The sequence below is a fragment of the Aethalodelphis obliquidens genome, unplaced genomic scaffold, assembly GCF_003676395.1.
Source record: "Aethalodelphis obliquidens isolate GAN/ISIS:26980383/991018 unplaced genomic scaffold, ASM367639v1 scaffold15, whole genome shotgun sequence".
NCBI lineage: Eukaryota > Metazoa > Chordata > Mammalia > Artiodactyla > Delphinidae > Aethalodelphis > Aethalodelphis obliquidens.
Window position 1 is genome coordinate 12,225,427 of NW_020837959.1, and position 13,129 is coordinate 12,238,555.

At 38.5% G+C, this 13,129-nt stretch overlaps 1 protein-coding gene across 2 annotated transcripts in view; it reads right to left on the minus strand.

Moving 5' to 3' along the window:
• The window catches only part of IPO5 (importin 5), a 40,607-nt gene that overhangs the window by 13,745 nt on the left and 13,733 nt on the right, over window positions 1–13,129 (minus strand). For both annotated transcript variants that reach the window (XM_027115953.1, XM_027115954.1), the window contains exons 7-13: window positions 11,637–11,759; window positions 11,430–11,550; window positions 9,393–9,480; window positions 7,227–7,333; window positions 2,123–2,247; window positions 1,942–2,031; window positions 1,684–1,857 (exon numbers count right to left, since the gene is read on the minus strand). In XM_027115953.1, coding sequence (XP_026971754.1) covers window positions 1,684–1,857; window positions 1,942–2,031; window positions 2,123–2,247; window positions 7,227–7,333; window positions 9,393–9,480; window positions 11,430–11,550; window positions 11,637–11,759 — 828 coding nt within the window. The remainder of the gene's footprint in view (window positions 1–1,683; window positions 1,858–1,941; window positions 2,032–2,122; window positions 2,248–7,226; window positions 7,334–9,392; window positions 9,481–11,429; window positions 11,551–11,636; window positions 11,760–13,129) is intronic.

A 13,129-nucleotide genomic window follows, 5' to 3' on the forward strand; every position in this document is an offset into this window, starting at 1 on the left:
AGTTCCCGAGGGCTTTTCTGAAACCGCAAGCTGAGCCCACCCTCCGGCAGCCACACTGGAGACTGTAGGTCTTAAAGCAAATGTAAGAACGGCGCTGAACTATTTGTATTTATGTGTGATGTTCTCTCCTTAACACAGTGCTCCTGGACTACTCCAGATGTTCCTCACGCCGCTCGTCAACCACAGCCGCTCTCGGCAGAGCTCTTTCTCCTTGTACCACAAGCCCCAACACACCTTTATAAGGTCAGCTTACTCCCTTCTTCTGCATCTCAGCATCTGCTCTGTTTCATGTCATGACTGGCCTCTGATCTCCCTGGAATGTCCTTCTTCCTCGGCTACTCTCTCTTTGCATTGCTCTTGCTCACATACTTTAACCTCCTCCCCAGCCCATCTTAGCAACTCCTTCCTTCAGTCTGTATCTCACATATTGGACCCATGAGGGGAGGGAGGATTATACAGAGGCACCCTTCACACTTCAGCCCTTTACCCAAATCTACTAGTAATGTCACATCTGATCCATCAATTCCTGATTTAACTAACCTAACCGATCTGCCTTCAACTTGTCTACCTCTGTGTGTTTTCAGATACACACACGTTCCTGTATCATGTTCTTAGTTTGCTGTCATTGGACACTGAGCACGCATCCTTTGCTTTAAAGCCCCTTCTTTGCCTTCTGAGACATTATTTCCTCTCTTCCTCCCTGTTCTCCTTTAGACCAGTGCTAGGCACAGTGTGGTTTACCAACTGCTACCAGTTCATCATGAACTAAAGTATAGAAACTGAGTATTAATATAGCGATTTGACACTACCTTTATGTCTGCTGAATATAATAGTTAAACGGCTTTTATTTTGCATGTCATTTTTATTCATTTCACTTTAGAGTAGAAATTTATTTTCATTATATTTGACAACAAACTGGGCTTCAATCTTTGCCTTTCTTACCTGAATCTTCTCTCTCTCATGATGCTACACTGACAACATTCACTTGTTTTTAGGTTGCCTCTTACTTAAACTGAAACTATAAACTGTCTTCTATTTGGATGGCCAGGCCTTATTTTAAGAATTCAACATATTTAAAACAAAAAGGATATTCTTTTTTACATATTCTCTATTTCTCTCACCCAGGTTAGGAGAGTGGTCAACATTTTTTGCTTCTTTCTCTTTCATCTTTTAAAATTCAAAGTGGCAGAGAGAAACAGCTAATGCTTCCTGAGAAGCATCTTTCAGAATCACTTTTCCTTCCAATTTCCAATATTACCATCCAAACTCGCTGAACAATAATCGTATGATGGTCTTGCCTTAAATCTTCCCCATTTATGTTTATGCCTCATGTTGCAACTGTGCTAATTTCCTACAATCACGTTTTCATGGTTTCTTGCAGCAATTAATTTATGTAATTCCAAATTTACATAAATAATTTACAGAGTTCAAAAATAACTCTGGCTTGTTTTCCAGGCAATTCACATGTTGCTTTTACCTACCCTTTAGTCCATATCTTTCCCAAGTCTAATACTGAGCAGCCCATTCTCTGGTCAAGCCTGAATTATACTAAGAACAGCCTGGAATATCTTCCTAACTTTCTATTCTTTATGGCCATTCGGAAAAGTCCTTCTTTCTCCAGGTCTTACCTATCAAATTAAATTAATCTTTATAAATAGGGAGCTTAAAGATCTCGAAACTTACCTCTTGAAGTTTAAGGACCATGATGGAATGCAGATGTTTCACCAAATTATCTAAATATGGAATAAGTAGTGACTTGGGACAGTCTTCGGTGAAGTTAATGAGAGCGGCAGCGGCATGGGCCTGTACACGCTGATTGCCCTGGTCTTCCATGGTCTGCAGCAGAGCTGCAATCACCTGTGAAATGAAGTCACACACATAGACATTTTCAAATGCCATCCCTCTTCTTAGAGTTTGAGTGTCTGCAGACTCATTACTTACCTTCTCATGGAATTTCTTTTGGAAACCAGGTGCAAAATCTGTAGCCATCTGTCCCACGGCATTACAGGCTGCATACCTCACTCTGGGATGCTGGAATAGGTGCCTTTGTATTAGTAAAGGCAATAGGGTCCCATGTGAAACTAAGGCAATAATTATGAATCAAATATTTACTGGTACTTACAGGATCTTGAAGAAAAAGCAAAACAAAATTTACTATCTCATTTAGAATTCCTTCCATTTGCTGGTGGCATCCTTCCCCAATGGCAGATAAGGCCATTAATCCTGCATGCCGATACTTCCAGTCAGCTACAGAACAGAATTACACAGGAAGGAACAGCAATTAGACACTACAAACATGTCATTCTGGTAGTCAGAAGTATAAGGAAGTTCTCCTTATTTGGAAAAGAGTAACAAAATACTTTTATAAATGTTTATTAACCAGAAAAATAGAAAAAGTCCTGACTGGATTACTTCATTGTCACAGTGGTTATGTCACACAAGCATTTCTACTCTGAAAGTTAAAAGGCAATATGGTGGGTAGAGGGAGGGATAAATTGGGAGATTGGGATTGACACTACTATATATGAAATAGATAACCAATGAGAACTTACTGTATATGTATAGCACAGGGAACTCTGCTCAACACTCTGTAATGACCTATATGGCAAAGAATCTAAGAAAAAGTAGATATATGTATATGTATAACTGATTCACTTTGCTGTACACCTGGAACTAACACAACATTGTAAATCAACTATACTCCAATAAAAAAAAAATGCTCTCACCATATTATAAAGGGGAGCAAATGTTCAGATGAAAAGAACAAAAACAAAAAACCCAAAACAAAAGCACCCTGGGATCCTCAGTGTAAGAGGATCCTGAGAATGAAAGTTTGAGAACTGCTGGTATAAGGGTTAACTAAGTTGCAGAAAAATCCTAAATTGGACATTAGATTTAATTTTTCCCTTTCCTTTGGGGAGCCCAAAACCCATGTAAAGATGAAGTCTGTTGTAACTCATTCCTCTGAAAAACTGCTAATTTTTTCTGTTAAACATTAAAACTTTATTATTATTATTTATGATAACATTATATATATGCTTTAACTGTATTTCAATTACTCAATATACCATTAAGCCAAATTTCTCAACTGAGGAATAATAATCCTAAGAAACCAATATCTGATACTAATCCTTGCATACTGGACACATTATTTTAAAGAGGAGTAAATAGACTTATTGCCATGATCATTTTGCAATGTATACAAATACTGAATCATTACGCTACACATCTGAAACCAATATAATGTTATGTCAGTTATAACTCAGTTAAAAAACACACAAGGGACTTCCCTGGTGGTGCAGTGGTTAAGACTGCACGCTTCCAATGCAGGGGGTCTGGGTTTGATCCCTGGTCAGGGAACTAGATCTCACGTGCATACCGCAACTATAAGAGTTCGCATGCCACAAATAAGGAGCCTGCCAGCCGCGACTAAGGAGCCAGCAAGCCGCAACTAAGACTCAGTGCAAACAAACAAATTAAATTAAATTTAAAAAACACACAAAAATAAATAGTAAAGAAATGTGCAGAGCTCCTAGAAGTATGTTCAGCAAATGTAATTGGATGGTACTGGGATTTGAAAATGGTTTTCCTCCTTTGAATTTTAAGATTAAAAAAAAAATTGGGGGCTTCCCTCGTGGCGTAGTGGTTAAGAATCCGCCTGCCAAGACCTAAATGTAAGGCCAGACACCATCAAACTCTTAGAAGAAAACACAGGCAGAACACTCTATGACATAAATCACAGCAAGATCCTTTTTGACCCACCTCCTACAGAAATGGAAATAAAAACAAAAATAAACAAATAGGACCTAATGAAACTTCAAAGCTTTTGCACAGCGAAGGAAACCATAAACAAGACGAAAAAACAACCCTCAGAATGGGAGAAAATATTTGCAAATGAAGCAACTGATAAAGGATTAATCTCCAAAACATACAAGCAACACATGCAGCTCAATATCAAAATAACAAACAACTCAATCAAAAAATGGGCAGAAGACCTAAATAGACATTTCTCCAAAGAAGACATACAGATTGCCAACAAACACATGAAAGAATGCTCAACATCATTAATCATTAGAGAAATGCAAATCAAAACTACAATGAGATATCATCTCACACCGGTCAGAATGGCCATTATCAAAAAACCTACAAACAATAAATGCTGGAGAGGGTGTGGAGCAAAGGGAACCCTCTTGCACTATTGGTGGGAATGTCAATTGATACAGCCACTATGGAGAACAGTATGGAGGTTCCTTAAAAAACTAAAAATAGAACTACCATATGACCCAGCAATCCCACTACTGGGCATATACCCTGAGAAAACCATAATTCAAAAACAGTCATGTACCAAAATGTTCACTGCAGCTCTATTTACAATAGCCAGGACATGGAAGCAACCTAAGTGTCCATCAACAGATGAGTGGATAAAGATGTGGCACATATATTCAATGGAATATTACTCAGCCATAAAAAGGAACGAAACTGAGTTACTTGTAGTGAGGTGGATGGACCTAGAGATGGTCATAGAGAGTGAAGTAAGTCAGAAAGAGAAAAACAAATACCGTATGCTAACACATATATATGGAATCTAAAAAAAAAAAGAAAATGGTCAGAAGAACCTAGGGGCAAGACGGGAATAAAGATGCAGACCTACTAGAGAATGGACTTGAGGATACGGGGAGGGGGAAGGGTAAGCTGGGACAAAGTGAGAGAGTGGCATGGACATATATACACTACCAAACATAAAATAGCTAGCTAGTGGGAAGCAGCCGCATAGCACAGGGAGATCAGCTCGGTGCTTTGTGACCAGAGGCGTGGGATAGGGAGGGTAGGAGGGAGGGAGATGCGAGAGGGAAGAGATATGGGGACATACGTATATGTATAACTGATTCACTTTGTTATAAAGCAGAAACTGACACACCACTGTAAAGCAATTATACTCTAATAAAGATATTAAAAAGAAAAAAAAAAAGAATCTGACTGCCAATGCAGGGGACACGGGTTCAAGGCCTGGTCCGGGAAGATTCCACATGTCATGGAGCAACTAAGCCCATGCGCCATAACTACTGAGCCTGCGCTCTGGAGCCCGTGAGCCACAATACTGAGCCCGCGCACCTAGAGCCTGTGTGCTCTGCAACAAGAGAAGCCACCGCAATAAGAAGCCCACATACCGCAACGACGAGTAGCCCCCTCTCACCACAACTAGAGAAAGCCTGCGTGCAGCAACGAAGACCCAAATATAAATAAAATAAAGCCAAAAATAAATAAATAAAATAAATAAAAAATAAAAAAAATTGGTGTTTACTATTTAAAGAAAAAACAATAAAACGTTTTTAAAATAAAGTGGGGTATATAGTAAGTTACTGGAAAATATGCATCGTTTTAAAGCCCTTTTCACATGAAGTATTAAATACACCTTTGGATCCTAACTCCAAACGTGGGTGTAGGGCAAGCATCACTTTCTTATTTTTTTTAATTTTTTAACAGACAAGGAAGGAAACAAAGGTCCAGACGTGCTCAAAGCCATACATTTAACAGTAACAAATCTTTATTGAGAGTTCATTGCCATACATGGGAAGGCTTCTGCAGCCAGCTAGTTATGCTGTAGCAGGAACTTAAATTCTTTAACTACAAATCACAAGCAGTTCCACAACATATTTGAAGAATGGCATTAAGCAGCGGTGAAACACTGATAGCTGGGTGACCGTGTGTAACCTTTCATGTCTCTGGGCTTTACTTTCTTCATCTTAAAAACGGAAAAGCTAGATTCTGTCTAGTAGCTTTAATAGGTTGAGCAACCTGTGATGTTGACTGTCCCTATCCGTTTGGGGAAAAAACCCTCAAAATTTAGGGAGTAAAAAAAGGAAAAACTATTATTCAAGACCCAGATGTAAAATCACATCATTAAAAAGGGATAACGGGGGCTTCCCTGGTGGCGCAATGGTTGAGAGTCCGCCTGCTGATGCAGGGGACACGGGTTCGTGCCCCGGTCTGGGAAGATCCCACATGCCACGGAGAGGCTAGGCCCATGAGCCATGGCCGCTGAGCCTGCGTGTCCGGAGCCTGTGCTCCGCAATGGGAGAGGCCACAACAGTGAGAGGCCCGCGTACAGCAAAACAACAACAACAACAACAAAAAAAAGGATAACGGTTTTGGACCATGCCTTCTTAGGATAAATAAGAATCTTACAGGATAAGAAGGACCTAGGTAAAGGCTAAGGGCTGGAGTTCTCAAAAATTCACTTTCATGTGAAGCTGGTATTCTGTGATTCCATTTCACTACTTTAAGATCCCAAATCAATGGTTTGACCCTCAAGTCTGTCTCTTGTAATACATGCTACAGATACACATGTTCATACATGTAAGCCAGGATTTCTGTAGAAGAGTGTATGCAGTAGCATTATTTGTTATCAACAGAACTATTACAGTTTAATGGGGAATTGTGGAATGCTACGTGGCTGTTAAATGAAAGGGAAGCCATCGTGTGGTGATATGATACACTGGGGAGCGGAAGCATGGGATCTGTATGCTACATTCATGTTAAACACAACTGTACATGTGCATAAATGAGGTCAGAGACTCAAGTCTCAGAGGACTGTTAACAGTGGCCACCCCGAATCTAAGTTAAGGGACTTTCAGTTGTATCTGAATTTTTAAAAAACATCAAGCACATTAACTTTGTAATTAAAAGGACAAAAACAACAACTTTTGTTACTGATACAAATTACACGTACAAGGCTAACAAATGACCAAATATTTGCTAGGAATATAAAAGGAGAAATACAGAAGTAGCTTCTCCTCTAGAAGTAGGTATTTTTTTAAAAAATAAAAGATATTAGATGAAGGAAGACTGTGAATCAAATACATGCATACTTCATAAACATCCAAATAATGGTGTTTTATTTAAATTCAAATTTAGATATTTCTGGCTAGGGAGTAAATCTGTCAATTTTCCTTAGAATTTTTAATTTTTTCCCATATACTGTAGCCCATTCTGGGGAAGGAGAATTGAATAATATTTGCAGTATTGAGGAAAAAATATTCTTTACTGTAAGACTGAGTGGTTCTAAAGATGACTGAATAGGATTTTATCAATATGAGAATTAGGTTAAACATAGAATATAAAAAGGCAAAGACTGACTTTTAGACACAGTCTAAGCATTTGTTAGAGTTTACGATTTGGAAAGCCACACTCCACTATTCTAGCATTTGAAAGAGATAACAGCTTACGATTCTGAAGCATCTGCATAATATGTTCCTTGATCATCGGCAGGACGAGCTTTCCGCCAAGTCCACAAGCCATTCGGTCTAAAGCACTCTCACCAGCAACCGCATTGCTACACACGAACGAAATGATACAATCGTGACATGAGCAAAATACACAAGAACAGGACGCTGCACGGACATATTTCTAAACATGTTATTAAACTGAGACTGAAGAAGAATTAATTCAAGTGGTCTTCAATACATGTAGTGAAGCTGTGGGTTAAAAAACCCTAGAGTTTAAAAAAGAGGGGGGATAAAATTTTTATCATGCCTCATTGTGGTTTAAAAGTCTTATGTCTGGGGCTTCCCTGGTGGCGCAGTGGTTGAGAGTCCGCCTGCCGATGCAGGGGACACGGGGTCGAGCCCCGGTCTGGGAAGATCGCACATGCCGCGGAGCGGCTGGGCCCGTGAGCCATGGCCGCTGAGCCAGCGCGTCCGGAGCCTGTGCTCCGCAACGGGAGAGGCCACAGCAGTGAGAGGCCCGCATACCGCAAAAAAAAAAAAAAAAAGTCTTATGTCTGAATCTGACCTTTCAAGCCTTTTCCTACTCTCCCCCCACACACCACTCACTGGTTATAACTTAGCTTCTGACACTTTCAAGATTCAGGGGTAAGCAGAGTGTTTAGGAGAGCCTTGTGTATATCATTTCCTGGAAATATATTCTTCAAACTTATCAGTGGGGAGAACATAGAAAACTGAAAAAGGTACTGAGCCTGTATGTGATTTTTTCCTCACTGTGAGCTTATTCATCTTTAAGGGGTGCAATTTGCATTGCAAAAAACTATGCATTGGTGAAAGTAAATTCTAGTTTTTTCCCCTGAAAACTGAAGAAAAATTTGGGCATAAAAGCCTTCGCACATTAATTCTGTTTTAGAACTGCAAGATAAGCAGTGAGTTTGTCATGTGCATAATCTTTAACTGTTCTGTGTGAAGGCAAGACCAGAATGATGAAACTATGACCTTCAGAACAGGTTCTTAGACTTAAACTGACCTTGAAAATATATTTACGCCTTATTTACTCACAGATAAAATCTTATTCACCCAGTCCAGAAAAAAAATAGCACCATATAAATGTTAAGTGCCTTTTACAGGGCAAATTAAGCCAGGTAGCAGCACATAACAGTAACTGAACCAGGGCAAGAAAACCTGATTGGAGCCCAGTCTTCTCTTCAGCCCTATTTGATGATTTCCAGTCAAGCATTATTTTCATACTTCTAAAGAGTATTTAGGCCAAAAGTCAGTCATTTTTAATAATAGGATTAAGTTTCAAAAAGACACCATATAGTCTGTAAATCGAATGTCTAATTCTATCTAATATCTGTTATAGTAGCTTACACCAACTACCAGTCTTCTGGGGAAATTATTTCAGTTCTTTTTAAGAAAAGGAGGTAAGGCAGTATGTATGATTCACTGGGAAGAGTGAGGGAAGTGGTATTAAGCCCAGTCTACTGAGTGGCTAGACAACCCTGGACAAATCACTGAATCCTCCCTCTCCATTTCTGCATCTATAATATGATACTATACCCTTTAGGACCACTGAAAGAATCAAATTAAAATAGCTGCTCCGACGTGCTATGTTTCATATATGTAAGGAGCCATTATCACTACTTCACAGTGAATATAAATTCTGATCGACTTTTCCACAGGAATCTGTATTCATGGGTACCTACTAAGTTAAAACAAGTAAAATAGTAATTTGAGTGTTACTGTCACCCAGTGTATGAATCTCACCATCATTGCCTCCTCTCTATCCTAAACATAAATTGCATTATTTGGGGAAAACACTATTCTAAGTTAACGCCTATGCATATAAAGGCATTTATCACAATAAAGCTTCTTTATATATATTTTAGAAGATACTATTAAAAAATTCTTGAAGAAAATTTAGAGTAAAACAGGGTAATAAAGATAGCTACTTTATTAAAGATAAGTATTTACAAAATTTGGTACAGAGAAACACACAACGGAGAAAGCCTAAACGTCCGATATTCCAAACTTAAAAGTTTAACTTCGGATTTACGGAATACAGTGTGGGGAAGAGATAGGCCTTGTAACCCTAAGCCCTCACTGCCACCCGACCTTGCTCTATCCGGTCAAGGAACCTTCACGGTTTCTAGTCTGTGTGACTACCTGTCAAAATCATCATCTTCTAGTTCGTCCGCATTTGCCCAGTCCTCATCCTCTTCAAGGTCCACCATCATGGCTAACATCTGAGGAACTAAAGAAAATAATTATTTCATACCCGAAGACTGTCTCTTTAATTTTGTCAATATCACCATGTACTAACAACTTTAAGAAGTAAAAAACAAAGGATTTGCTTTGCTTCTAAGAGTAAAACAAAAAAATTATTTGCCTGTTCTCCCCAAATCTGGTTTGTTACATTTTTACCTTTTTTATCACACTGGCTTTAGATCTTGTTCTTTTTAAGAAGTAACATTAAGGATAAAAGTCAGATATTCCAAATCCTGTTACGTCCTCTTCCTCCCTCACCAGAAGCAAGCACCATAATAAAATCAATGTTTCTCATTACCAAACTGTTTTTACACTTGAACTATATCGTTTCCTCTATGTATAACATATAGTACTATTCCAAGATTTTACTTTTATATAATAAATGGTATCACTATATATATCCTTTGGCAATTTGCTTTTTTCTCAGCACACATGGATTCCATTTGCATTACTTCATAGCATTTCATTATATAAACACACTATCCTGTTGGTGGACATTTCAGTTGTTCCTAATTTTTTTCCTATTACAAAATTTGCTTTGATGAGATTCTTATACATATCTCCTTGACAAGTGTGAGTTCAGGGCATGAAATTGTTACAAGTATCTTTAATATTACTAAAACCCACTGAACTGCTCTCCATAGTGGCGGCATAGACTTGATTCCTATGGGAAGGTCAAAGGAGGCCTGTCTGTATATTGTGCAAGGTGTGAAGCGCTCCTGTGAGTTCTCTCTGCTCCACACCCTTCATCGACACTTGATATTGTCAAACTTTCTGACAGTTGGTATTTGATAGTTAATTACATCTGTATTTATGGAGACTGAGCAGTGTTTAATAGCTATTTCAGATTCCTCTATTGCGAACTGTTACTATGCATTTCATTTTAAGAAAGACTATGGAAAGTTATAAAATACTTGTTATAAAAGGGGGTTTGAGGGCTGACTAGGTTGAGCATAACTACTCTAACTCACCCAAGCTTACTTCACTTTCTGATTGGGGGCAGATGTCCTTAAAATAATGGAATCCAGTAAGTTCCCAGCTTCTATTTTCTGGACACCAAAACTTTGTTGATGTGTGTGCAATGAACTACTTTCTCTCAGTCTGTGGCTTATCTTTTAATTTCACTCATGATGTATTTGGATGGTCAAATTTAGTACAAATTTAGTAATGTTTGCATCTATGGTTTCTGACTCAGTCTTAAAAAAAAAATCACTTTCTACTATTAAAAGCTTTACTTATAAAATGTATCTATTATTTCACGTTTAATCAACCGAAAATTGGGTTTCATACAATATTTGAAGTTGGGATATGTTTTTCCCATAGAAATAACCAGTTGTGCCAACGACCTTTGATGAATTACCTTTTTAAGTCCATTCTGTCTCCATGGGAGTGGATCTGCTCCTGGACCCTTTCGTTCTATCCAACTCATCTATTACCTGCACCATCAACAAACTCTAAATCGTCATAGCTGACAGGCAAGATCTGTACTTTATTCATCAAAATTGTCTTGGCTACTCCAGGCCCTATGTTCTTCCACACAAAGTTTAGAATCAATCTTATCATGACCAATTCTATTGTGATTCTGGCTAAAATTATATTGAATTTTTAGGTTAATTTGAGGAGTACTAATATTTGCTTCTGCTATTAGTCTTTCAATGCGTCATCCAATTTTCCCCATAGAGGTCCTGTATATCTTTCGATCTACTTCCAGGTATTATAAGTCATGCCTGCTGTTCTGAGGTTTCAGGGTGCTGTAGCATGGCCATCATGTTGGGTCCATGCAGTTAAGAAGTACAAGTGCATTTCCCCAGAATCACCTGAGTTTGAAAGGACATTCCTTCTACCAATAGAATCTGTGGACTCGCACAACTCTCAGCAAACTTATCCAACAATTTTGCCACCGTAACACCAACTACTTAAAGACTTTTGACTTACTAGTCTGTGCAACAATATTGGTATGTTTTCTTAACATAGCAGCTGCAGTCTCAGAGAGGGTCACAATTACTTCAAGGGCAAGCTGGCGTTGCATATTATTGAGGCTGGTGTCTCCACACAACTACAAAAAAAGACATACTTGTATATATTTAGTAGTTTATTCACGGAAAATAAGAAACGGAACATTTACCTAAGTATTTAATTTACCTTCAGACTTAGCTGTAAAGTTGCTTCCAAATGAGGACGTAAATACTTTGGAACAGTGTCTGCAATCTCAACAAGGGATTTTAGGACCGAATCATCATTCTGGTAGCATGAGTCATTTACAGCCTAGAAAAGGTGAAATAAATAAGGTCTGTGTTCAAGAGTCACTTTATGATGCCTCATTGGCCAGAACATCAAGAGGCAGACAACAAAGAAGTACTAGTATTCTTTTTCACTGAGTAATAACTTAGCAATCAACATTATGCAGATATTCTACCTACAACCACATATATATTTTCCTTTTGCCTAATGTTAACTATAAACACATAAAGATTGAAACCTAAGTAAAAATTAAAACCAGTGCAACTATAATAACCACAACAACACTTAAGACTGGCAAAGAATTTTTTCATAACCAGAAGGAATCCCTTTTTCTCTGTCCTTCCAATACCCACACATATAGTAAATACTAGATCCTATGATACATTTAAAGTGTCCAATATCACCCGATTTATTTCTCTTTGATGTCAAGTTTGGTCACTGTGGAATTTAAGTATGCATTTTGTATCTACCTTTGCCTATTTCAGAGTCACAACTCCTAAAAGTTCTAACATTTTACCTTATTCTAAATTCAGAGGAAGAAAAATCTGAAATTAGACTTAAATAATGTGTAACTCAAGACTTGTAGATAAGGGACTTCCCTGGTGGCGCAGTGGTTAAGAATCCACCTGCCAATGCAAGGGACGTGGGTTCGAGTCCTGGTCTGGGATGATCCCACATGCCGCCAAGTAACTAAGCCCGTGAGCCACAACTACTGAGCCTGTGTGCCTAGAGCCCGTGCTCTGCAACAAGAGAAGCCACCACAATGAGAAGCCCGCGCACCACAACGAAGAGTAGCCCCTGCTCGCTGCAACTAGAGAAAGCCCGCATGCAGCAACGAAGACCCAACGCAGCCAAAGATAAATAAATAAAATTTTTAAAAAAAGATTTGTAGATAATCAACTACTAAAACAATAGAATGTTTCATCAGTTAATGTTTTGTCATTGACCTAAACTATCTTTTCAGCTTAATAGCACAGGGAAAAAAGTTTCTACTAAGTTCTGGTAATAACTCTATCACATATGAACCTTTAGTTTTAGCTCCCCTAAATCCTCTCTAACCTGGTCCTCAGCAGGGGCACTATTCCTCTCAGGAGGTGCTTCTTGGTTGTCACAGATTGAGGAAATACAAAGGCCAGGGGTACTATATGTCCTACATCTGTGACACAAATGCTTACGAAGAACTCATCTGACTTTCTTATCATGCATCTTGCATGATTATGCCAGACACTTACATAAATGAAAATCTCATTTATAATGATCTGAACCTAGAACCTAACTCACAAATTATTTTTTGCCTGGTTTTAATGTACCATGATGTCCCCACCCCCCGCAAAATGTAAATACTGTATAAATTGAGAAGGAATACATATTTTGTTTTGTCCAGAACTTCACCA